A 22,551-nucleotide genomic window follows, 5' to 3' on the forward strand; every position below is an offset into this window, starting at 1 on the left:
GTGGTTCTTTAAGCACACCATCCGCGGGATCAACAAGCGAAGGCTGCGTGCTCATACTAGCAGTGTTTCCAGCAGCCTTGCCAATCTTACCATACAACTTGTCAAAGTCTGACTTCGTGTATGTGTAACCAACCCCAAACCCATCACCACGCTTGAACTGCTTAATCATCATGCCCAACTGCGGCTCACTAGGAGAAACCCAACTAAAAATCGCCCTAAGATAGGTATTCTCATTCTCCAGGTTGGCTTTCTCTACCGCAAAATTATCTAAATCAGAGATCAAACCAGGGCAAACAGAGCAGTCAATAGGTGGGCTAGACTCTATGACCTTAGTCTTTCCAAAAGACTTGATCAAGGCGTTCTTCTCCTCTAGCTTCAACCTAAGCGTGGGACAAAGTTTACAAGCCTAGACTTCATCTCTTCTAGCTCGCACACAACAGTAGCAAACTTAGACTGCAACGAAGCTAGATCAGACTTAAAGATAGGACACTCATCACATTCAAGCACATCGCTAACAATAGGAGCATCCTTAACCAGTTCTAGTTCATGCTTGGCCTTAGCGAGCTCATGAGACACGTCAGCAAGCGAAATCTTAGCAACATCTAAGTTCGCGACGTTCTCATCATGCTTGGCACGGAGAGCAACAAGATTGTTCATGTGAGATATGCAGCCAGCGCACTCATCCTCACTAGATTTCTCCCTAGCACAAGCCAGCTCAGCCCTAAGCTTTCTACGCTCTCTAGCTGCTTCCTTAAGCAGCCTCTTCTGGTTGTCGAGAGCGGTGTACAACTCCCTAACCTCTGTATCAAGCAGGTCGATCGTGGAGTTTACCTCTGAATCGCTCTCGGATCCAGGAGAAGAGCCGGAGTGCGTCGGTGTAGCATGTCCACCTGAAGACGCACGAGCACCATCGGCTTCGCCCGCCATGGTGCAAAAGCTCTTGCGCCGACCGGCCGCCAAGCAAAGGCCAATGAAGCCGGTGGCTTCCTTGTCCCACTTCTTCTTCTTCTTGTCGTCGTCGTCAGAGGTCGGTGAAGAAGAGCGGTCGGTGTCGGAGCTCTTGTCGAGGTCGCTGAGCTGCACCAGGAAGGCCTTCTCCCGCTTCTTGGCCTTGTACTGGAAGCGCTTCTTGAGCGACTCCTTATCGAAGCTCCTCCCCGGTCACGACTGCGGTGCTTGTGGCACCGACGCTCCTTGATGGAGCCTCCCTCATTGCGGTCGCGGTGGCGGTAGTAGTCGAAGGAGTTGTTCTGGCCACCGCCGGACTTCTTGGGGCAATCGGCGACGAAGTGGTTCAGATCGCCGCAGTTGTAGCACCCGGGGTTCTTCTTCCTCTGCCTGTTGTGGTAGACGTGCTGGAACTTGCTGATGAGGAGGCACAAGTCGTCGTCGCCCAACGTCTCCAGCTGCTCATCTGAAACAGAAGGCAAAGAGGCAAGAGAAAAGCCAAGAGCAGAATTAGCGTTAGAGCTCGATCCACCTGGGCCAATCACAAGAGCGACGCTCTTGGAAGGAGGGGGCACCATTGAGCTTGGCTCGTGTCTGGTTATCCACCTCTGTGGCCTTGAGCTTGCTAAAAAGCTCGTTCACCGTCAGAGTCTCATATCCAGCAGACTCAATGATGGTGTTCACCTTGAGATCCCACACAGAGCGATCAAGTGCGTAAAGCAACTTAAGGGCCTTCTCGTGCTCTGTGTACTCAAGGGCACCAGCAGATCTGTTCGCATTGATCTTGTTCACAATCGACTGAAAACGACTGAACATCAGGTCAATGCTCTCACCCGGCTCCTGTGTGAAGTTCTCGTACTCACGCCGGTGAGTCTCGAACAGTCTGGCCTTCACCTGAGGTGTACCCTCGTGGTAGTTCTCAAGGCACGTCCAAATCTTGTGGGCTTCCTGAAAACCCTGGACGCGTGAGAACTCCGCACGAGAAACGCCAGCGAACAAGGCATTGACAGCCTTGGCGTTAGCCTCGTGCTGGGTCACATGAAGAGGCGTGGTCCGAACAGCCAGCACCACGTAAAGCTGGTTCGTGGTAATCTCCCAGACATCGGCTCCCATGCTCTGCAGGAAGGCTCTCATGCGAACCTTCCAGTAGGCATAATCCTCGCCGGAAAACACCGGGATCTTACCAAGACTCGCCATAGTCGCCGAGTGGTTTTCGAACCGGTTAAGGTATTGAAAACCTCAACCAAGCTCTGATACCAATTGTGGGACCGAAGCCGGCGACCAGAGGGGGGGTGAATGGGAGCCGATCAAAATTTCTTCCGAAATTCAAACCGTCGGCCTTTATCCCGAAAATCACCCGAGCCCTCAAGCGTTCTGGCCAAAGTTTGGAATAGCTATGGAAAAGCTAATCCAACACAAAAGACCTCGAACGAGCGAGCGAAACCACAAAGCAAATCGAAAGCGAATCGGGAAAACTACAGAACTGATCTGCCTGGACCGGTCTGGCCGGTGCGCTCGACCGGTCTGACCGGTGCGCTGGATCGGTCTAACCGGTCGTGCCTACCGGTCTGACCGGTAGCACCCAGAAAACCCCCGAGAAATTGGATTCAAACGTTGAATCCCAAGCAAACGACCACGAAAACCGATGAAACTTGGGGGATTGCTTCGCCCCTACCCCGTGAACATATCCCCAAAAGATCTCGTCCCAAAGATCAACGAATCGTGAGAATTATGGGGGAGATCAAAAGGGATTGGGGTTTTCTCAAACACTCAAGAACTCGAATTTAAACACGCCAGTGATTCCAGAGGGTTTAGATCAGAGTTGGGAGCACGGGAATCAGAGCAAAGAACTCGAGGTCTCCTCTCAATCAAGTGTGCCAAAAACGAAATCGAAAATCCATTGCACAAGGCACAAACCAGGGGATTGAATCAAATCAAAAACCCAGAGGGCACGAGGAGGATAGGGCCTCCTTTCCCAATCAAATCCCTTACAAGGTTTCAACAATCCATGGACAAAATCAACTCAAACGAGAGGAACAGAGGGAGGAGAACACAGGGGCGGCGGCCTGGAGAAACAGAGAGTCCACGAACAGATTACAAAAGCCGCAATTAACCTAACGCCGTGGCCCTAGACGCCGTTTCCGCCTAGGCCTTCTGACGGCCCTAGACGCCGCCCGACGCCCGTCACCTCCTCGCCCGCAGCGAGACCCTAGACGCCGTCGACGCCCGTCGCCTCCGTCAGTCCCGAGACCGACGCCCGTGCCTCCACGACTTGGCGTCTTCAACCGCCGTCCGCCTCCTTGGTTTTGTGGCGCAAACCAAGAAACCCGCCTTCCGTCGCCGCTTGCGCCCTCGATCCAGGAGTGGACGCCACAGCTCCCGCCCGGTCCGAGCTCCGGTCCCGGCTGCCCTTCACCGCCGTCCACCGCACGGTCCATCGGCCACAGCACCTCCACGACAGCTCCCCGTCGACACTCGACGCCCGTGTACCTGCAATCCAAAGACCAAGCGCACGATCACACCGCACGGTTGACAATTCACTCATCACAAGTAAGATAGAGTACTCAACATTCCTCAGGTGGAGCCTAATATCACATTATCCACCAGCAAGTAGGGCCGTTTCCTTTCTCTACAAATTCGGCGTTTGCTATGGTACACCCAAATAACTGTGGACCGTTGATCTAATGCCATATTACCTCTTAGAAGGTAATAGTTTTAATATTTATTCTATATATTTTAAATTAGAAAATAGAGGATTAGATCTAACATGCATGCATGATTAGTTGAGATCTCATATTTCTATTTTTTCACATGATGTGCCGGCCATTAAATTGAGACAAGAATTATTTTTTATCCTCCGTGCACGTGACATATATACCCAGCAGATTGTATGTAACGTTTTTTTGCCATCACGAGTTTTAACATAAATACATGATGTATATGCACAATTTAGATCTAACATGATTGATACGTCGATGGAGCATGTGTACATGTGTGAGTGTAACTTCTTTGTTTTTCTTGGGGAATGACACGAACATGATTGGAGCCTTTGCATACTTGAGTTTGCATCATTTTTTGTGACATATAAAGGAACCACCGTGAGTTTATAATGTTATTTTGTAATGATATGAGATGCATACCTTCAAGATCTAACTTGAGATGTGTATGACAAACTTGAAAAAAATATTTTTCCAAACAGGAGAGATCGACATGTAACAAATGTGTCTAGCTACCAACATGTAATTAAGAAACGTGCACACAATTGAATCCTAACAAAATAAGGGAGGATATCGAGATTTTCATGCATGCGTACATGCAAATTTGCAAGCCTCTGCTAGATCCACGGAAGCAGCATGCAGGTAGTTAGGATAGCCGGCAGATTTTTCCTTAATTAATTAGTTATTTAGTTTTCCTCCTAGTATTCAAGGGCTAAGATTTATTTGAACTCTTATCTCCTAAAAGGTAATTGGAGTACCGTAGCAAAGCCCTACAAATTCGTGTGGTCAAACAAAGTGAGCCCCTATAAATATAAAGACTAGCAGTACTTGAAAATTGGCAATAAATCTAACCAAATGTACTTGCACAACTTTTTCAAGATTTCGATCCAGTGCAGCTCGTGGGGTACCAAGGTACTCCTAATATAATATACCATTTGTTCATTCTTGTTGCTTGCGTTGGACAAAAGCAGCATTTTATGTTTGTACTTGATATTTAAGGCAACTAATTAAGAGAAAGGATTCAGCTTCATTTTGTTAGGTTGACAGAAATCCATTAACTTGTCAAGTGCTCATGGTCTTAACTCTTAAGTACTGTACTGCACATTCTAAGAAGATTAGTACAACCATCAATGCTTATTTTAAAACATAAAGATATGAAGAAAGATTTGGAACAGTGATTATGACGTATTCAGCAATTCAACTTTATAGTTTATACAACGCAGCAGTTCAGCCATTTTTTTGTATATATTAGTTTTAGTCAATACAGTAATCAAAGCTATTACTGTATTTTCAGAAAAATTAAAGGACTTCAGGTACTACCATCTAAATCGCCTCTGTTTTCCAGTTACCTCTATTTTTTTTAAAAAAAATTCAGAGTTGTCCATAGGATCCCGAGAAACCTTTACCGTGGTTTGCTGTTGATATTACAATTGCAAAATGGAAAAGTAATGCTTAGACAGTTAGACTTAAGGTTGTAGTGAGCGGGTGCAAAACTTAAAAAAAATTCTGTTCAAAATTTTCAAATTCGACTTAGTTGAACCTTTATTTTGTAACTATGAGATGACAAACAATGGCATTTCCTACCTGGAATATTTTCCTTTTTACTAAGGAAAGTTGCCAAACGAGTAGGAATATATACCATCTTTTTGTGAATACAGAACCAATGCTTGAATATATGCTCGGGGTCTCTCTTTTCCTGAGTGAACAGAACATGAATTGTTTGGTTACCGGTTCCACCAAGAAGACAAGTTTGGCTACTGAAAACGACCATTCTGTATCTTTGTCTCTATGGTTGGAGTCTACTCTACTGGAGTCTAGTCGATTCTACTTCTACCACAGTACTATAAATCTTTTTTCCTATTCCCCGAAGTATTTTCTCAACCTTTCTTTTTAAACGAACTGGCAGGAGAGCTGCCTGTTATAATAAATAGAAGGAGAAAAGCCAAAGACGGCTAAAGGTACAACACTTATACAGAACGCTGTCTATTTACAGCGGAAACAAAGCGAGAAAAACTTTACGCTCAGCACTTAAGCTTTGCTCACTAAACTAGCCAGTTGCTTTGCTCCAGCAAGACTCCAAGTCGAAATTTCATCTTTGATCTTTGCTATGACCATGAAAGAAGGTGCCTCTAAGCGATCGAAAATATGTGCATTACGTTCTTTCCAAATCTCCCAGTAGATGAGGATGATTAGAGATTTAATCCCATTTCGCGAAACTCCCGTTGTCCTCGCTAGTGCCGTCCACCATGTGTGAAGTGACTCTGCCGGCTCCCAGTTGGCAGGAAGTAGTGGTGGTGCCGCTAGCCAGTTAGCAAGCTCAGTCCAAATATGTCTCGTAAATCTGCACTCAAAGAATAGATGGTTTCCAGTCTCACGTGCTCTTCGGCACAGCGAGCACTCCGGATTGTGAGGCAGATATATTATGCTATCTTTCATGTATCCAGCCTTAATCTGGAACGATCACCAACTTACATTGCTGATTTCATTGTTCATGTTCATTTACCTAGTATGGAAGAATCTGTCTAAAGTTCCTAGCTACGTCTTCAGCATAGGTTTCGACAAATCAGACACACATATCCCAGGTTCAAATTCGGGCAAAATAGTTACAAGATCTGAACTCTGAAATAATGGTGTGCCCTACCCACAATGCTGTAGCTACCTCCAGGAAATGCATTGGACCAAGTAAGCTAGCTGTTCATATCACACAGCTATATACAACATCACAACACCATTGACCAATTGTGACCTGATGAATTGGAGCACATGAGCAATAAATTAAACAGTTCAATTGGTCAGACGTCAATCAAAAATAAAAACAGAGGGAAGGTGGCACAAGCAAGTAGCAAATGGAGAAGCAGGGGGAGGGACAGTCAATTGGAGAGGAGTGCTTCTCTGTCCAACCTCCAATGTGCATCCAAAAAAACTTCTTTTCATGCCTAATTCCCTTCTTGTGTTCCGTGTTCCTAGTTCGTACGCAGGTCGATGAATCTTTTTTTTTTTGAAAAAGACAGGTCGTTGAATCTCCCAGAGCTGTAACTAAATTGGATTTGCAATTTCACCTTCTTTTCATGTTTCTTCATCGAGATGTCAGTGTTAGTATACACGAAAGCCTTTCTGGACATTAGCAACTATACGAGTCTCAGTCAAGCTGAGACCTATTAGACGACGTTTTGTCAAGTCAATTCAGATCTAATCTTGTCCACTAATGGACCTACTAAAAATGTTGGTTAGTTGGCCATGCTGCTGGTCTTTGACAAATAATAATACGAGTCACCAAACGGCCACCTTTAGTGGCTCTCTGGTAGCTCAAACCACAAGATAGGATGTATAGCTTTTTGTTAGTGCAAATAATTTAGCACTGCCAACAGAAATAACGACCAGACTAGTTCACGCATAATGTGCCAACGTACTCACTCACCAGTAAGATGAGTTGAAATGAACAGGCATAAAAATAGCATATCCGTGCAAGTTTCCAATTGTTTCTAAGAATAGAACCCAATATAAAAGAGTAAACATTGATTGTGCTAAACTTTTGCCCATCATGTGATTCAAAAGGTAATATCAGATTACTACCCTACTCATCATGATCCATCTACAAAGTAAAATAAACAGAGTGCACGCATACCTTACCTACTGGAAAACAAATGGCCGTTCCAAGACACGTAAAGAATTGCCATAATGCATTTTTTCGTAAAAGTAGTACCCTTTTATGCTTCGTGACTCATGACCCAAGTCGAAAGTAAATTACGTGTAAATGAAAGTTAGTGAAAAACACCAATTTTTCTCTAATACTTGACGCTTAAGAATAGCATTGGATTACTAAGTGACTCACTATATACATCCTTTTAGGAAAAAAGTAAATTCCGTATAAATTAGCAATTAGCAATACCGAAAATGACAAATAAACAAAAGAGTGGACGCATTGTCATTTCAGTAGTATCTTACAAGGCAGAAAGCGCCGCGCGAAGGAAAGCCGATTAATTGCTCTAAGATGTGTCCTTAACCCGTGATCTCATCCACCTAGCTAGTAGACGCAAGTAGCCCCCCTCTCCCATATAAAAAGCCCCATCTGCTATCCTCCAAGCCGCCGTGATAGCAATAGAGCCCTTTTCTTTTCTCCCTCCTTCCATCCCAAGTCTCAACATCTTCTTCAGTTCATCACCAAACATATGGGTCCTCAGCAAGATCGGCGTTCCATGGCGGCGAACGGCACGGCGGCGAGGAAGGAGACGAATAATAAGGTGGTGCACTACCGGGAGTGCCAGCGCAACCACGCGGCGGCCATCGGCGGGTACGCCGTGGACGGGTGCCGGGAGTTCATGGCGTCCGGCGCGGAGGGCACTGCCGCGGCGCTCATGTGCGCCGCCTGCGGGTGCCACCGCAGCTTCCACAGGCGCGAGGTGGAGCCCGACTTGGACTGCTCCTCCACCACCTCCGCCTGAATTGAATCTCGAGATCGATCGATCATGGGTGGCAAAGGCATTGAAATGATTGGTAGCTGCATTATATTCAACCGTATATGGAATGGACATATTTATTTTCTTCTTCTTTTTCCCCTTATGGCCTTTGATTTGCAGTAGTGAAACTTTATGTATGTGTTGATGGTTCGTGTATGGTGCTTGTAACTGACGTTATGTATATAGTCGAAGTGCTTTACTTGCTGTTGGCGTATAGAAATGAACACCTTTGTTATATTTTGTAGATACATACACATCATGTGCTTCTTGCTTGGGACCTGTGTCCCTGAATCTCACTTGAATTTTCCTTGGGGTATATCGATGATTCTGCATTACTTGCTTGGTGCTTTTGTTCTTGAGGCTTGCCTTTTTACCTTGAATGGAAAAGGAATCAGTCCACTTTGTTTTGTTTAATCGAATGAGATCACTAATCTATTATATATGTTATCCTCCCACTAGCCTGGATGATATACTACATATATATATATATATATATATATATATATATATATATATATATATATATATATATATATATATATATATATAGATGGTTCATCATGCTCATCTTCATGGACGAAATTAAAATTGCGAGAGAAATTTATATTGGTACACATGCATGATTATTCTCTGGTCCATGGTCACCCATTTGTCAATTTCATGGGAGCTGTTGCTGTAGACATATCCGGCCGGTATCCCTGCCTGCTGTTCAAGGCTAACGATCCGGTCGAATCGAAAAAGTGAGGCACTGTGCTTGTGCCGGAGGCACTTGCATGTTGCTGTCAACATTTTCAGTTGTTTCACCGCTGTCGATCAGTCATTGCTGCCTAGCTCTAGCTCTAGCTCCGATTCAGTACTTCTGCTACTCTTAAAGCCGTATCCGTGTGCTTTATTTTCCGAAATCTCACCATGCATCAATTCAGAGAGATTTTGCATATATAACCAACTCAGTCTCAAGTCTGAATTATTGCGTCATTAATTCAGAGAGATTCGGATTAAGGAAAGGGTTCCCTCTGAATCTCTGATATGCGGATACTAACATATATGGACAACAACATAAGTGCTAGATTAAAACGAGTGTTATTAGCTCATGACTATAGGTATTCTCTTAAATCTAGCAGTTTCGCGTAGTTGCCGCTACTACCAATGCACATAGTAGAAAATAATAGCGTTTTGAGAACCCTACTGTTAAGTCATATAGCATGCTATTTAAAACATTATTTTCCGCAAATGTGCCAACAAGTCTAGTCTGTCCATGCAATGCATGTGCCTTGTTCGATCTGACGACCTCCATGTCCAAATTGAAATGCCAGGTATGCAGTGGAGCACCTTGCATTTGTTGAGCTGTTTGGTAGCGCCATTTCGCTTTCAGTGCACATCGTGCGCTAGGTCGACGCAACGCACTCAGTGGAACGTGCATGTGGATGTGTGCATGTTCTTGGACCTCAATATGTTGCAAAGGCTCTGTTTAGTTCTCCACCCAAAATTTTTCACCTATCACATCAAAGAGAATTTTACATGCATAAAATATTAAATATAGACGAAAAAAATAATTTATTACACGGATCAGCTTAAAATTGCGAGACGAATTTAATGAGCCTACTTAATTCATGATTTGGAACAGTGCTAATCATGAATTAATTATCCACTAACTATCCTATTAGATTCAATAATTAGTTTTATAATTAATCTATGTTTAATACTCCTAATTAGTGTCGTAAAAGTTGCCAATTTTTTTTTTGGCCAAAACAGACCCTAAGCCAAGCTCTTTGGGGCTGCAAATACATAAAAGTGCTCTGTTTTCGATAGGGATGGGATTTGCGAGTTTCGCGAGTTCGAGGAAGCAAAATACTCTATTTTGAATTTAAGGTGGAAACAAAAACTCACCTTTAGCTCAGATAGGTAAATATTACCTTTTCCAATATATAAAACTCGCTCTGTTTTCATCGAGGTGGGCTGCAAATATATAAACCTTGCAGAAAATGTCGCCTAAGTGTTTCCAACTCGATTTTTTATTTTGGCCCAAAAGTTTGTTATTTGTCCGACACTAACTGGGCCAAGCCCATATCGCCAGTGGCAATATGCAGCCCACAAGTAGGTCGATCCACATGTCAGAATCCAGCGTGAATCATTGGCGGGGGCTTCCCTCCCAAAACGAAACGAAATTCCAAATTCGATCCCCGCGCGCCCTCACAAAACGCCCAAATCCAAATCCCTTCTCCCTCCCGCTCCAGATCCCCATTTCCCAATCCTTCCAATTCCCCACGCCTCCATCCCCCGATTGATGCAGCGCCGGCCATGGTGCGCGAGCTCCGGGTCGACTCCTTCTACGCGCGCCTCCGCGCCGCCGCGGGCTCCTCCTCCCCGCTCCTGATCCTCCCCTCCACCGCCGACGCCGACTCGCTCTGCGCCGTCAGGGTCCTCGCCCACGTCCTCTCCGCCGACTCCATCCGCTTCTCCATCTACCCCGTCGCCTCCGCCGCCAGGGCCAGGGACCTCCTCGCCTCCTTCTCCTCCGCCGCCACAGCCCCGCTCTGCTGCCTCCTCGTCAACTGGGGCGCGCACCGCGACCTCCGCCGGGTCCTGCCCCCCGCCGCCACCGCCTTCGTCGTCGACTCCCACCGCCCCGTCCACCTCCACAACCTCTGCGCGCACAACGACCGCGTCGTCGTGCTCTTCACCGCCGACGACGAGCACACCGCGGATCTCTCCTACGACTTCGACCTCTCCTCACTCGCAGACGCCTCCGACCTCGCGGCGGAGGGGGACGCCGACGACCACCTCCGCGTCCCTCACGAGGACGACGACGACGACTCCGATGCCTCGGAGTCAGACTCCGACGCCGAGGACGGCGGCGGCAGGAGGAAGCGGCGGCGGCTCTCCGACGACGCGGAGGCGGAAGGCGGCGACCCCGTGAGGCTGTTCGCCAAGCTGCGCCGGGAGTACTACCGCCTCGGCACCTTCCACGGCAAGCCATCAGGCTGCCTCATGTACGATCTCGCCCACGCGCTGCGCAAAAACACCAACGAACTCCTCTGGCTCGCCTGCGTCGCCCTCACCGACCAGTTCGTCCACGACCGCATCACCAACGAGCGCTACCAGGCCGCCGTCATGGAGCTCGAGCAGCACATCAACGGCTCGGGCAACCTCGACCCCTCCGGCCTCGGCTCCGTCGTCACGCTCAAGGACGGCACCAAGATCCGGGCGCCGGAGACCTCCCGCATCGCCTATGAGGACGAGCCCAGGCTCATGCTGCTGCGGGAGTGGAGCTTGTTCGACTCCATGCTCTGCTCCTCCTATGTCGCCACCAAGCTCAAGACGTGGAGTGACAATGGTCTCAAGAAGCTCAAGCTGCTGCTGGCGAGGATGGGGTTCCCCCTTGCCGACTGCCAGAAGAACTTCCAGTACATGAGCATGGAGGTCAAGCGCAAGATGAGGGATGAGTTTGACCGCTTCCTGCCTGAGTATGGCCTCACTGAGTTCTACTACCGGAGCTTCTTGAGAGTGCACGGGTACAGGTCCAAGGTTTCTGCTGCTGATGTTGTGTATGGTGTCACAGCATTGCTTGAATCCCTCAATTCCGAGTCCAAGGACTCGAAGGAGTCTTCAGCTGCTGAGCAGTTTTGGGTTGCTTACTCTGCATTGTCACTGAGCAATGTTGATCAGTTGCGGAAAGGGATGCAATCTGCAATTGAAATACAGAGGGCAATATTGAGGCAAGGAAGCTCAGCAATTACTAAGACGGGGTTTATACGGAGTGCCAAGAAGTTCCGGTGGGTGAAGCTTGATGACCCTGTCGACACTAACAAGCTCTGCCACCCTCAGGCCCTTACCAAGTTCTGCTTCTTTCTGATGGATGCACTGAAGGAAAGGGGTGCGAGGATGAAGCCACTAATCTGTGCTTGCTTGGCAAAGGAGCCTGAGAAGGTGCTGGTTGTTGGGGTATGCGGGAAGCCAAGGCTTGGGGCTGTTCAGGGTAATGCGTTTGGAAATGCATTCAGATCAGCAGCAGAGGAGATTGGCGCAGACTATTTCCATGACATGTTTGAGTCATCATGGATTGTTCTGGATGTTGTTGCTGTCAGTTCTTTCATGATTCGGCTAACAGAGAAGCTATGATCGAATATCATGAGCGTGTAACCCCGGATGGTTCTTCCACGCTCCAAGATGGAAGGCTCAGGCATGATTCTCTCTGAATAAAGGTGCTTGAGGCCAGGTGGTACATGCCATGTGTTTTCCTAAATACCAGTCCACCTGCCATTTCACTGACATAGTGAAAGCAGCCTGATAGTGATAAGCATTCTGCTTTCGAAGTTTGAGCTGCTGACTGATCATGACTTCAGAAAGACAGAAACTGAGAAGAGGATTTTCCTCTGTTTTAACTCCCCCATTAGCAAATGATAGATCTACAGATTCAGATGCAAACCTGATCCTAATGTAGAGGGGGGAAGGTATATTTGTTTACTGTTTTTCTTTATCTGATATAATGGATGTTTGTATCTGTACCTGCACAAACATGCTTGTGGATGTATTCAATTCTGTATCGCCAAGTGTCTTAAAATTCTTTTTTATAACAAGCTCCTTTATCTAGTCTCTGAGCCTGCTCTAGTTTGCACAAACTACAAAACCATCTTTGGACCAGCTATGTTCTTGTCTGTTACAAATAATGCTGAAGCAAGGAAGTGGTCACTTTGTTTTTTTCAGTGTTGATGTCTGTAAATCTGTACCATGTTGTTCATAATATTTTCAGTGCTTCAAAAAAAATTCCACAGTTGATCTTTGTACAAATATATCTCGGGTGTCATCTCCTGGACCAGATAGTTCAGGTAACTTGGCAACACGAGCTGTACTTCCTCAATGCAGTGAACAAGTGCTCCTGACGAACTAATATGTTCTATACAGCAAAGAAGGTGCTGATTTGTAACAACGTAATATGTTTTTTGTTGAGTGCTTTGAATTGATAGGGGTAGCACCATAAACTTATGACATGTTCAGTTTAGTTCGGGTTTCCCTCTTCCTCTTATTGGAAGTGTTTGCTTGTAAGTTGAAAGCTTTTGTTTATTTGCCATGATTTTCATTCTTTGCTGCAAGTATACCTCTGCACCATGAAGTGATGATAGGGTTTTCTGTACTGGGTTGTAAAATAAACTGTGGGCTTTATAAATTCTGGATCTATGTTGAAGTCCAAATGGTCTTAGAAACCATTTGGGCTGTGAACACTGAACAGGGACTGCAGGCACGGACCATTTCCTTTTCCTTGCTAATTTCAGGAGATCGAAATGACTAAAATTGATTTCGTCAACATGTTTCAGATGGTGGTGGTCAATGCTGTTGGACACAGGCATGTCTGGCTACACAACTGCCTCTGGCTTTCGCTACCATACCATGTTGTTACCAATCTGTTGCGCCTCCGTTGTGTCGTCTGTTTTGTAAGTTACCCTCCTTTCTGGACACCTGCTTGATTTTTGTTGATACCAGTAAGGATCACTTTCATTAGGTTATCATTAATCATTTTTATGCATCACTAGCTAAACATCGCAGTTTACTGGGCATCTAAGGAAAGTGAATTTCTCTGCATTTTTTACTAATCTTCTTCAATAATTCATCTTCCCTTCAGTCAACTTTTTTTAAAAGATTCCTCCCTCTAATAAAACACTGCCTGAATGTTTCCCAATCTAACAGCTAGCAAGCACAATTTTCCAATGCCTATCTCATGTTTTCCTGTACTAGGTCTAATGATGATGTCCAATCCAACGTTCATCAAGGTTGACGGTTGATGGAAAACTGTTTAACTAGATGTTGGTGCATAGACGTCGGCTCCATAAACAATTGAATCTTTGATGATGCCTTCACATCCACATATATATTGTGTTCTGTTACTCTGTCCTGCCCTCTTTTGGTCGATTTTCTTGTTGAAAAGAGTATCATGTGCTGTTTCTATAGGATAACATCAATTTGATTGCAACCAGTGATAATTTTGGACCGTATCTTCAGCTGAGAGCTTTGCCTGTACAGTTTAGACTAAATCAGTCAGATAGGCCCCTTTCTCTTACACAATCCACATCGAACTTGTTGCGTAGAGCGCCCTGGGGTTTTCATTGTGGTTTGACGACCTATTGACTGCTGTTCTTTTTTTGGTTAAATTGGTTGTTCTCAATCATGGAATTGTAAATTGACCGTCCAATCTGATGGTACTTTTATCCCTGTATGAATTGCAGAAAACTAGTGTGGTCCTATGCTAATTCCTGAAAACCAGCATAATTATGTGCCATGCTTTCCTTAAAATTCTGGTTGATGGGGCACATAAACCTCATGTAAATTGTCATGACTTTCTAGTCCATACTGCAACATAAATATATATTAAAGCATCAATCAAGAGCCTAAAACAGCTTTCACTCAAATTTGAAAGTACATGAGAAGATTACACAAAAATATTTTGCCTGATAAAATGGTGTCAATATTGAACATTTTGAATTGTCCACAATTCATTAAACCTTTATCTTGATCTCAAAAATAAATTTAACTAGCACTTTCTGTCAATTGTTTGTTATCGTTGTGACTTGTGATCATTGTTGGTTGGCAATCATCCATCACATCCTTTGTTATCTCAATATTTATAATTGATTGATGGTCCTGCGATGACAAATTCATATTATTTTCGCAACTTGCAGTCTGCAGATACCAGATAGTGCTGTCCACCAATCTTTACTTTGAATATACAGATGGCACTAAGTTGTGCCAAATGGCTTCATCAGCTCTCTGTTTGCCATCTGCATTGGAGGTTGAGTCTTGACACATTATCTGGATAACATAGCAGGCAATGTGGCATGTCTCATAACCTCTTGAATACCATATCAAGCCTATTAATTGTGCTCTAGTGGGGAAAACCTGCATTTAATAATTGGTTATGGGATGATGTCATATATGCTTATGAAGGTTGGCAAATAAGCACGGCCACGGAAGTCTGAAAAACAAAAGAACTGGCTGCCTGAGGCCTGAGGTGGTCCTTGACTCCTTGGGATTCTTGTTAGTAGTTGGGAGGTAGCTACTAACTTTGTGATTATGCTGTAAACAAATGTACTTCCATGTGAACCAAGGTAAGAACAAGTTGAAGACTTGTCTAAAGCTGTTTTTGGCAATCTTTTGAACAAATAGTGCAATTGCAAGGTGTTCTGTAGTAAAAGATAAATAAAAATATTGTTTTTCTGCAGCAGCTCTTTCACTTTCAGTCACAGATTCCTGTAGTTTTTTATTCTTATTTAGCAACCTCGAGTTATGCTGTTAAAGATCATGTGCTTTTGTAATATTCTCTCTTTATAGCTCACCATATAGTTCCCAGGAACTGGAATGCTATTGCTAATGCTTTGATATATTAAGGTTCCAGAATGCACATTTATTTCTGTGTTTTTCACTTTGCTCTTCCATGAACACATAGTTTTGCAGATACTGGAAAAAGCTAAAATATGACTATGAGTGTTATCTTCCTTAGTTTTTTTTCCCTTTTCTTTGATTTGTCAAAAACCTGTTTCGCTTGTTAACAAGTCAATCTTCTGTGACATTGTAACAAATAACAATGGTTTACATGCATATGTGACTTTATGCATAAACATAATCCTGCATTGACAATATGGGAATACAAGAGAAAGTGTGCGATTTCTTTATATGGTACATTTAGTGGATACTAGTTTTTGAAATAATCATTACGTCATGCCACTTAACTGACTAAAATTATTTTGGCTGGTGATAAAAAGCTTAGGCCTAATCTAAGCAGCTAGGTCAGTCATGCTCTTATTTGTTTCATAGGCTAGCTTTTGATCTTTTCAACCTATCTCATGTATTTGGTCCCTGTATGTGAGATGAGAGTTGTATGGGGACTTTTGTTCTCTCTCTAATGCAATGAACCGCAGCTCTCCTGCGTTTTCAAAAGATAAAAAGCTTAGGCCTGTTTTCATCAGGTATACTGCAGACTCACATAAAAAACCTTGTCACAGCTCTACGAATCTGGACTGGAAACTGTTTTTGTGTTAACTGAAATCCTTATTCAATTGAAATATTCATGTGTAATATTGTTCAGGTTTTCAGGTCTTTCTGTCGGGTACCACGATTAGGGACACCCTAATCGGGGTACTAAGATTGCCTTAAAACGCAAACACATGTTAAAGCAATTGGGCCCACGAAGACTCACGACCTCCTTCCAATCTGAAAGAAAGGAAAGGACTCAAAGAAGCCCATTGTGCGGCCCATTCGCATCCCTCTCGAACTCGCGGAACGATCTCCGCCTCGCTCGAGGGTCCCCGTCGAGACCACTCGACTGCGCCCTGCATCTCCGATTCGCTCGAGGGTAGGTCACCTACCCTCGAGTGGGCAAAACATCTCCGCCTCGCTCGAGGGTAGCAAACCTACCCTCGAGGGAGTAACTCATCTCCGCCTCGCTCGAGGCCACCTCTCGGCATAAGGGACAAACGGCCCTGCCGCTTACCCGCCCGTCGTACGAAGGCATTAAAGGCCAGCCACTCCATCACGGCACCCAGGATAGGCGGCGTCGGGCTGCCATTCCCACAGTGGATGTGACCGGGGTCCCATCCGCTGACTCCGGTCACCGCTCCGCCATCCCGGATGCTGTAGCAGCACTGTTGGACCTGCGACGCGAGACAAGACAGGCTCTGCACTGCTCCCGTTACTATTCTGCCTACACCGACCAACCGGACCCGCCTCCCGCTGAGGAAGGGGTCCGGCGACGTCACGTGTCCTTCAGAGAGGGGCGCTCAGCACACACGGACGGGTCCCAGACCTCCCCCCTCAAGGAGTCCGGGACCTCCACGTGTCCCCCGGACCTCCTAGAGTGCACGCCCGCACTCCGACCAGGAGGGCCGGGGCCGCCGCGCGCCCCGCTGTCGCTGGTGCATACAAGACTCTAGTCCGCAGGGCCCATTGAACGCCACCGCGCCGTATATAGAAGACCATACACCAGCGACGACCACGCCGCCTGCAGGGGCTGGCAGGACGATCGGCGCGATCTTCGCAGGACCAAGGACGATATCCAGGACGCCTGCCACGCCTGACGCCATGCCCTACAGTGTACTTCCTACAGTATTCGGTCACTGTACCCCGCGATTCGGGGAAAACTACGACTTCCACGTCCCCACTCATGTGCGCCGCCCCTCCTTGTGACTATAAAGGGAGGAGGCAGGCTACCTTTAGACGGGACGCTCAGAGGCTCCTAGATGAGATCCATCATCACAAGCTCTCCCTCTCGGAGGACACTTAGACGCTTCTGGGCCTCAGCCACCGCAGTCGCCTACGTTCACAGCCATCGCCATACTCAACTCCTCTTCTAGCAGAGACTTGGGAGCCTTCCTCCCTCTCTCGCTTCGCTTGTACCCCCTACTACAAGCACATCGGGTGCAAGATAATACAGTGCCCTCGCACACCCCCTTTGCTGGACGTACGGCCCCGCGGCCGGAATCAGGATAAAACGTGTGTTACTGTGTTGTCTCTTGCATCATCATCTGGGACGAGGAAACACGCAGCATTTACTAGTTGGGATCCGGCCCCCCGGGTCGGGACACCGACACTTTCGTACATAATCTGTCTATTAAAGAGCAATTAAAGAACTGATGATGACACTATCCTTATACTACAGAACGTGTCACATTCAGAGGCTTGTATTTCTTGCTCCTGAGGGAGGGTATCATGTATTGGGGCCTACCTGGTGTTAATAAGGTCCAGCTTCGAGTCCTTGCCTTTGGCAGAAATAATAGTGATGGCAACTCATGTCTGTCAATTGACAATGTCATTGGAATGTGCATCTGGAGATAAGACCAATGTGAACAAGGACCCATCCTCGCAGAAGTGCTATAAGTCCGCATGAAGAGAAGAACAGTTGAATCCTCTGCACATAAAGACTCCCTTTTCAGCTGGTGATTATGCACTGTAACGTAACCTTTGTACAAGAGACTTCAGAGTTCTTTAGGACCAATAATCAGTGGTTATGTACATGTACTGCCCCTCAGCATGTGCTGCAACTGCAATGGTTTTCACATCCTTCCGTACTAGAACCGATAATTGATTTTGCCTGTTATGAAAACAGATATATAAACAACTTTTCGACGAAACTAACAACTTATCCGTACTATGCTGCAAGAAGTTTCCTGAAAGGCAGTGGAGCTTCATGCCTTCATCCAGAGGTAACATGAATTGACCTTTCATACTTAATCCCTACCTGCGGGTTGGTTGTGCTGGCACATTCTTTTCAATTACACGTGAGCCATATCGTCCTGCCTTGGTCCCTCCTTTATACTGATTGGCTATACCGGGACTGAGATGTGTGCTCTGCAGATACCTATGTAGTTACTGGATGCTTTTGCATATATGAGTTAAACATGCAGTTATCATGGCCTTGCCTTTAATCATACATACAACATATGCAGATGAAGTTTTGATTTAAGTTCAGTTGGTATTTCATATTTCTTAGTTTCAATCGCTTCAGAGTGTGCAGTGTGCTGGTCGCTGCTTTTTTTTTTTTTGCCCCCTGGCTTGATGCAAATGGCCACCGCTCCCAAGTTGCCTATTTTTGGCGGGACAGAAGGTTGTCGTCCTCCTTCCATTTGGTTGAATACTTGATGAAATCAGTTATAGACTATGACTGGACTGAAACATTCCTAGTTGTGGTTGGTATAGGACAAAGTTTAAACGTTATATGCTGATATGATCTCTGGTCCAGGTCTACCTGATCCGAGACATGCGTATATCTGCACCAAGCGAGCTGGGTCATGCATTCCGTACTCAGGGTGTGCAACATCAGGATTCTGGCGACAGGCTAGGCGTTGTACAGGCAGAACAATCAAAGCTTGAGACGTCATCTAGCTACTTCCATTTTCTCTGAGGTTTTGCTCTCATCTAACGGTCAATATACCATCTGAAAACTGCATGTTTGAAACAAACCATCAAGCTGTCGTACTTATATATGTCTATATGATGGTAGGCTCTGTATAATGCCAACCGTGCGGTTCTGGCTGCTGTCGTTTTTGACAGGAGTAGGCAATAGCTTGTCCATGTTTTGGCCAGCAGTTCTGGTTGCCTCTTGTGCATTGTAGGTCGCATAGAACTCTTTCCTTTATGAAATACTGCACAAAAAAATTCTTGAACAATAGATGTGGAGGTTTTTGTTTTCTGCAAATTACATAAAAGGTACCTGTATGGATGTACCAGGGAAGGACACGCCAGATAATGTCTTAATCAAGTAATACTAACATTCCCTGTATACTGATGTCATTATTTTCAGTGCTATCTTTGGGTTTAATTTGATATGTGAGTGACTAACTAGCAAAGCATTTCCACTTATGCTGATGGCTTGCTAGGCACCAACTATGCCAATATTTTGCACCATGGTTGCAAATTTGTGTTGTTTTCCATTGAAAGCTATTGCATAAATACTTTAACACCTGTTTTAATTTTCCATGGAAGCATTAAAGCATTTGAAAGGAAAAGAAATGATTTGTGCTACATGAATGGGCTTTGGGGTAAGGGAGTAAACATAAAATCGGGTGTTGGTTTTCTTTCTGCACTAAATGCATCAGGGACCACCTGCTTTCCGATTGAGACTTGCAATTACTCACCTCTCTTCAGTTTTTATATATCTAGCAAAATTAAGTGTACACTCCATGCATTCGTTCATAACTATATTTCATTTTTTTTGTTTATTGACTACTGCCATTCTGCATTTCATATTTTTTTAAAAGCTTGCATTTCATATATATTTTAGGACTGTATAAAATTAAAGAAGTACGGCAGGAAGTCATGGCAAAGTTGTCCACGCCATGCTTGCTAGACACAAGTATATAGAAATATAGAAACTTTCTCTGATCTGGACACAGAAAAGGAAATAATTCTGCTTCTCTATTAATGGAAAATACAAATCAAATGCTCAATAGGCTGATCTAAATGCCCCTAGATATGTTTGTATAATAAGTTAAATGTAAAATAAAGATTTGTATAACAAATTAAATATAAGAAAAGATCACGTAATTACATCATTCTGACATGCATGCTTGCATGTCATTTGGTCACACTTATTCCTGTTGCTATCTCTTATTCTGCTGACTTTTGATTTGCAGTGTCAAATCTGAATTCTACCACAAGTAACGTACAATTGAATACCTAGATGGGTAAGACGATGGCCGCGTGGCGTTCACGCAGGGGAGTTTGACCAGTATGTACGTATGTATCTTGTTTTGTCTCTCTCATGCATCAACATATATAGCTTTCTCCTAAAAGTAAAGTAACTTGCAGAAACAAATTAACCTATCTAACTGACGTGTATGATACTGATCTCTTTGTTTGATCTAGAACATCATTGGGACTGAGCAGCAGCCGTCGGACAGATCCATCAGGTCGACGACCTGCTCTTCGGCCTCTTCGAACAGCAACTTCTCGATCGGAGACAGCGGCCCCTGCTGGTGTTGCTGCCTGGGCTCGTCGTAGCCGCTGTGTCCCATCAACGCTGGCTGCTGCGGCGATGGCAGCATGTCGTTGAAGGCTGATAGCGTGGTGGCGCCGGCCATGTGGTACTGGTTGAACGACAGCAAAGGGTTGATCTCGGTGGCTGAGGGCTTGATGTCGGCAGCGTCGTTCTGCGGCGGGGAGCTCTTCATGAAGCCGTTGAGCAGCCTGGATATGTTGTCCATGCTGGAGGCGTACGACGAGGAGGAGCTGTCACCGTCGGTGGCGGCGAACAGCGATCGCCGGGCGATGAGCTGGGTGACCTCAGCTGCGTTGCTGCAGGCGGCCGGGCGTAGCGAGCTGTCCTTGGAGAGGGGATTGCCGATGACGTCATGATGGAGATCGACATGGCCGGCGATGGCGGTGGTTGGTAATGGTATGATGGAAGGTTCGGAGGGGGGAGGTGGCGCGAAGATGGCGCCGATGGCTTGGTGCTTCTTGAGCTTCTTCTTGAGGTGGGTGTTCCAGTAGTTCTTGATGTCATTGTCGGTCCTCTGCGGGAGGTACGACGCAATGGCCGCCCATCTGCATATATACATGTACAGGGGCTGGTCAGTCACCATGCATGGACGCCATGGCCGGATTGATGATAGATGAGCAGGGTATGCATGTGTGTACCTGTTGCCTAGCAGGGACTGGAGGTGGACGATGATGCCTTCCTCGTGGGGTGTGAAGTTGCCGCGGCGGATGCCGGGGCGGAGGTAGTTGGTCCAGCGGAGGCGGCAGCTCTTGCTGCAGCGCATGAGGCCGGTGTTGATGGGCACGGAGCGCCAGTTGCCGGGGCCGTGCTCCTGGATGTAGGACACCAGGATGATGTCCTCCTCCGGCGTCCATGGCCCCTTCTTGATGCCCACCTTGTCGCAGCACGGCGGCCTCCCCATCCTCTCGGGCGGTGCCTGGATGTGGCTGCCTGCAGCTAGTGGACGTAGTAGTAGTTGTGGTAGCAGTACTGGTACCCTACAAATGTCCCATGAGGCAAGCGTGTGCCGGCCGGCTGGTTATATATAGGAGAAGAGGTGAATGTGAGTGAGCTCCTTTTCACTTGCTATCATCTAACTAACAACCTACTAGCAGCCAGCAGCTACCTGCGCTCGCTGATGATTTGTTTTGTTTTCACTCAGCTCTAGGCATGTCTGCATGCATGCTTTCCCTTTCTGTCAACGACATCACATGAATCATAGATATTGACCCAGGCCCACCTCGATCAACTTTAAAGCAAGGATTACCTAGAGGAACAGTTTGCTACTGTTGGCTACTGTGTGAAATTTAAGCCTAGCCTTTCCAGTAGCTAGACTTGTAGCTTGTATACGCTCAAGGTCAAGGCATTTTATTCCGCCGTGTAGGAAATATATAGCTAGCGGTTGCCCCAAGTTGGATGTGCGGCAGCTACATATGTTCTTGCAAATATCCAATCTGACATATATTTAGGAATTAACAACTTACTAGCACAGATACAGCATCAGTAGTAGGACTAGTTTTTTTGTTTCTGTGATTTTGGTTAATCAGTCTACATATATCTATATCTCAATTAAGCTCATGACATTTATCAAGAGATGCAGTTAGCAGGTCCACCCTCATAACGCGACAACTTGCAGTACAATGCATTGGCATGAAATGTGCGGGTCGGTCTCGTCAGTCGTCACTCTTGATGAGTTTGCACGCTGCAGGTTCGATCGTCGCTGTTAGTTGGATATATTATTGCTGCTAGCTCGGAAACGCGTCAGTTTTTTTTTCTTTTTGAACTAACAACATTCGATGACGGCGTTTCTATTGATATAGTAGAAAAATATAAAAAAATATAGCTCTAAGAGGTCATAATCAGGAAAAAAAGAATACACGACAACAATGTCAGCGGGTTGGATTTGGACACCAACACGTGCCGAACACAACTCCTCTTAAACAACGCAGGCTGGTCGAACATCGACACA

At 45.8% G+C, this 22,551-nt stretch overlaps 3 protein-coding genes and 1 long non-coding RNA gene across 5 annotated transcripts; 3 read left to right on the plus strand and 1 right to left on the minus strand.

The window, feature by feature from the left end:
* Positions 1–7,741: 7,741 nt before the first annotated feature.
* Positions 7,742–8,436, plus strand: LOC120663448 (mini zinc finger protein 1-like). Its single transcript, XM_039942268.1, has one exon. It carries the CDS (start codon positions 7,835–7,837, stop codon positions 8,105–8,107), a length of 273 nt encoding a protein of 90 aa, XP_039798202.1. The 5' UTR covers positions 7,742–7,834; the 3' UTR covers positions 8,108–8,436.
* Positions 8,437–10,315: 1,879 nt separating this feature from the next.
* LOC120663447 (cell division control protein 45 homolog) lies at positions 10,316–14,120 on the plus strand. Of its 2 annotated transcripts, none has more exons than XM_039942266.1 (2): positions 10,316–12,573; positions 13,435–14,120. In XM_039942266.1, exon 1 carries the CDS (start codon positions 10,421–10,423, stop codon positions 12,239–12,241), a length of 1,821 nt encoding a protein of 606 aa, XP_039798200.1. In that variant the 5' UTR covers positions 10,316–10,420; the 3' UTR covers positions 12,242–12,573; positions 13,435–14,120. The 2 variants fall into 2 exon arrangements, with proteins under 2 accessions (XP_039798200.1, XP_039798201.1); XM_039942267.1 differs by lacking the exon at positions 13,435–14,120 and having other exon boundaries at positions 10,316–12,323; positions 12,374–12,749.
* A 4,062-nt stretch (positions 14,121–18,182) lies between these two features.
* Positions 18,183–20,578, plus strand: LOC120663452. The gene is made up of 4 exons (XR_005670509.1): positions 18,183–18,309; positions 18,846–19,008; positions 20,239–20,341; positions 20,471–20,578. It is a non-coding gene; the product is annotated as an uncharacterized LOC120663452 (long non-coding RNA).
* Positions 20,112–21,908, minus strand: LOC120663450 (transcription factor MYB60-like). The gene is made up of 2 exons (XM_039942269.1): positions 21,242–21,908; positions 20,112–21,148 (listed from the first exon to the last, which is right to left on the minus strand). The coding sequence occupies exons 1-2, from the start codon at positions 21,502–21,504 to the stop codon at positions 20,467–20,469; spliced, it is 945 nt and encodes a 314-aa protein (XP_039798203.1). The 5' UTR covers positions 21,505–21,908; the 3' UTR covers positions 20,112–20,466.
* Positions 21,909–22,551: the final 643 nt, after the last annotated feature.

Source organism: Panicum virgatum, chromosome 3N (assembly GCF_016808335.1).
Source record: "Panicum virgatum strain AP13 chromosome 3N, P.virgatum_v5, whole genome shotgun sequence".
NCBI classification, from domain to species: Eukaryota; Viridiplantae; Streptophyta; class Magnoliopsida; order Poales; family Poaceae; genus Panicum; species Panicum virgatum.

Excerpts from the sequence above, each read along its gene's own strand:
- LOC120663450 (XM_039942269.1), bottom strand. The coding sequence starts at position 21,504 with ATGGGGAGGCCGCCGTGCTGCGACAAGGTGGGCATCAAGAAGGGGCCA. Across the intron at positions 21,149-21,241 it reads CAGTCCCTGCTAGGCAACAG|ATGGGCGGCCATTGCGTCGT; the intron begins GTACACACATGC and ends GTATATATGCAG.
- LOC120663447 (XM_039942266.1), top strand. The coding sequence starts at position 10,421 with ATGGTGCGCGAGCTCCGGGTCGACTCCTTCTACGCGCGCCTCCGCGCC.
- LOC120663448 (XM_039942268.1), top strand. The coding sequence starts at position 7,835 with ATGGGTCCTCAGCAAGATCGGCGTTCCATGGCGGCGAACGGCACGGCG.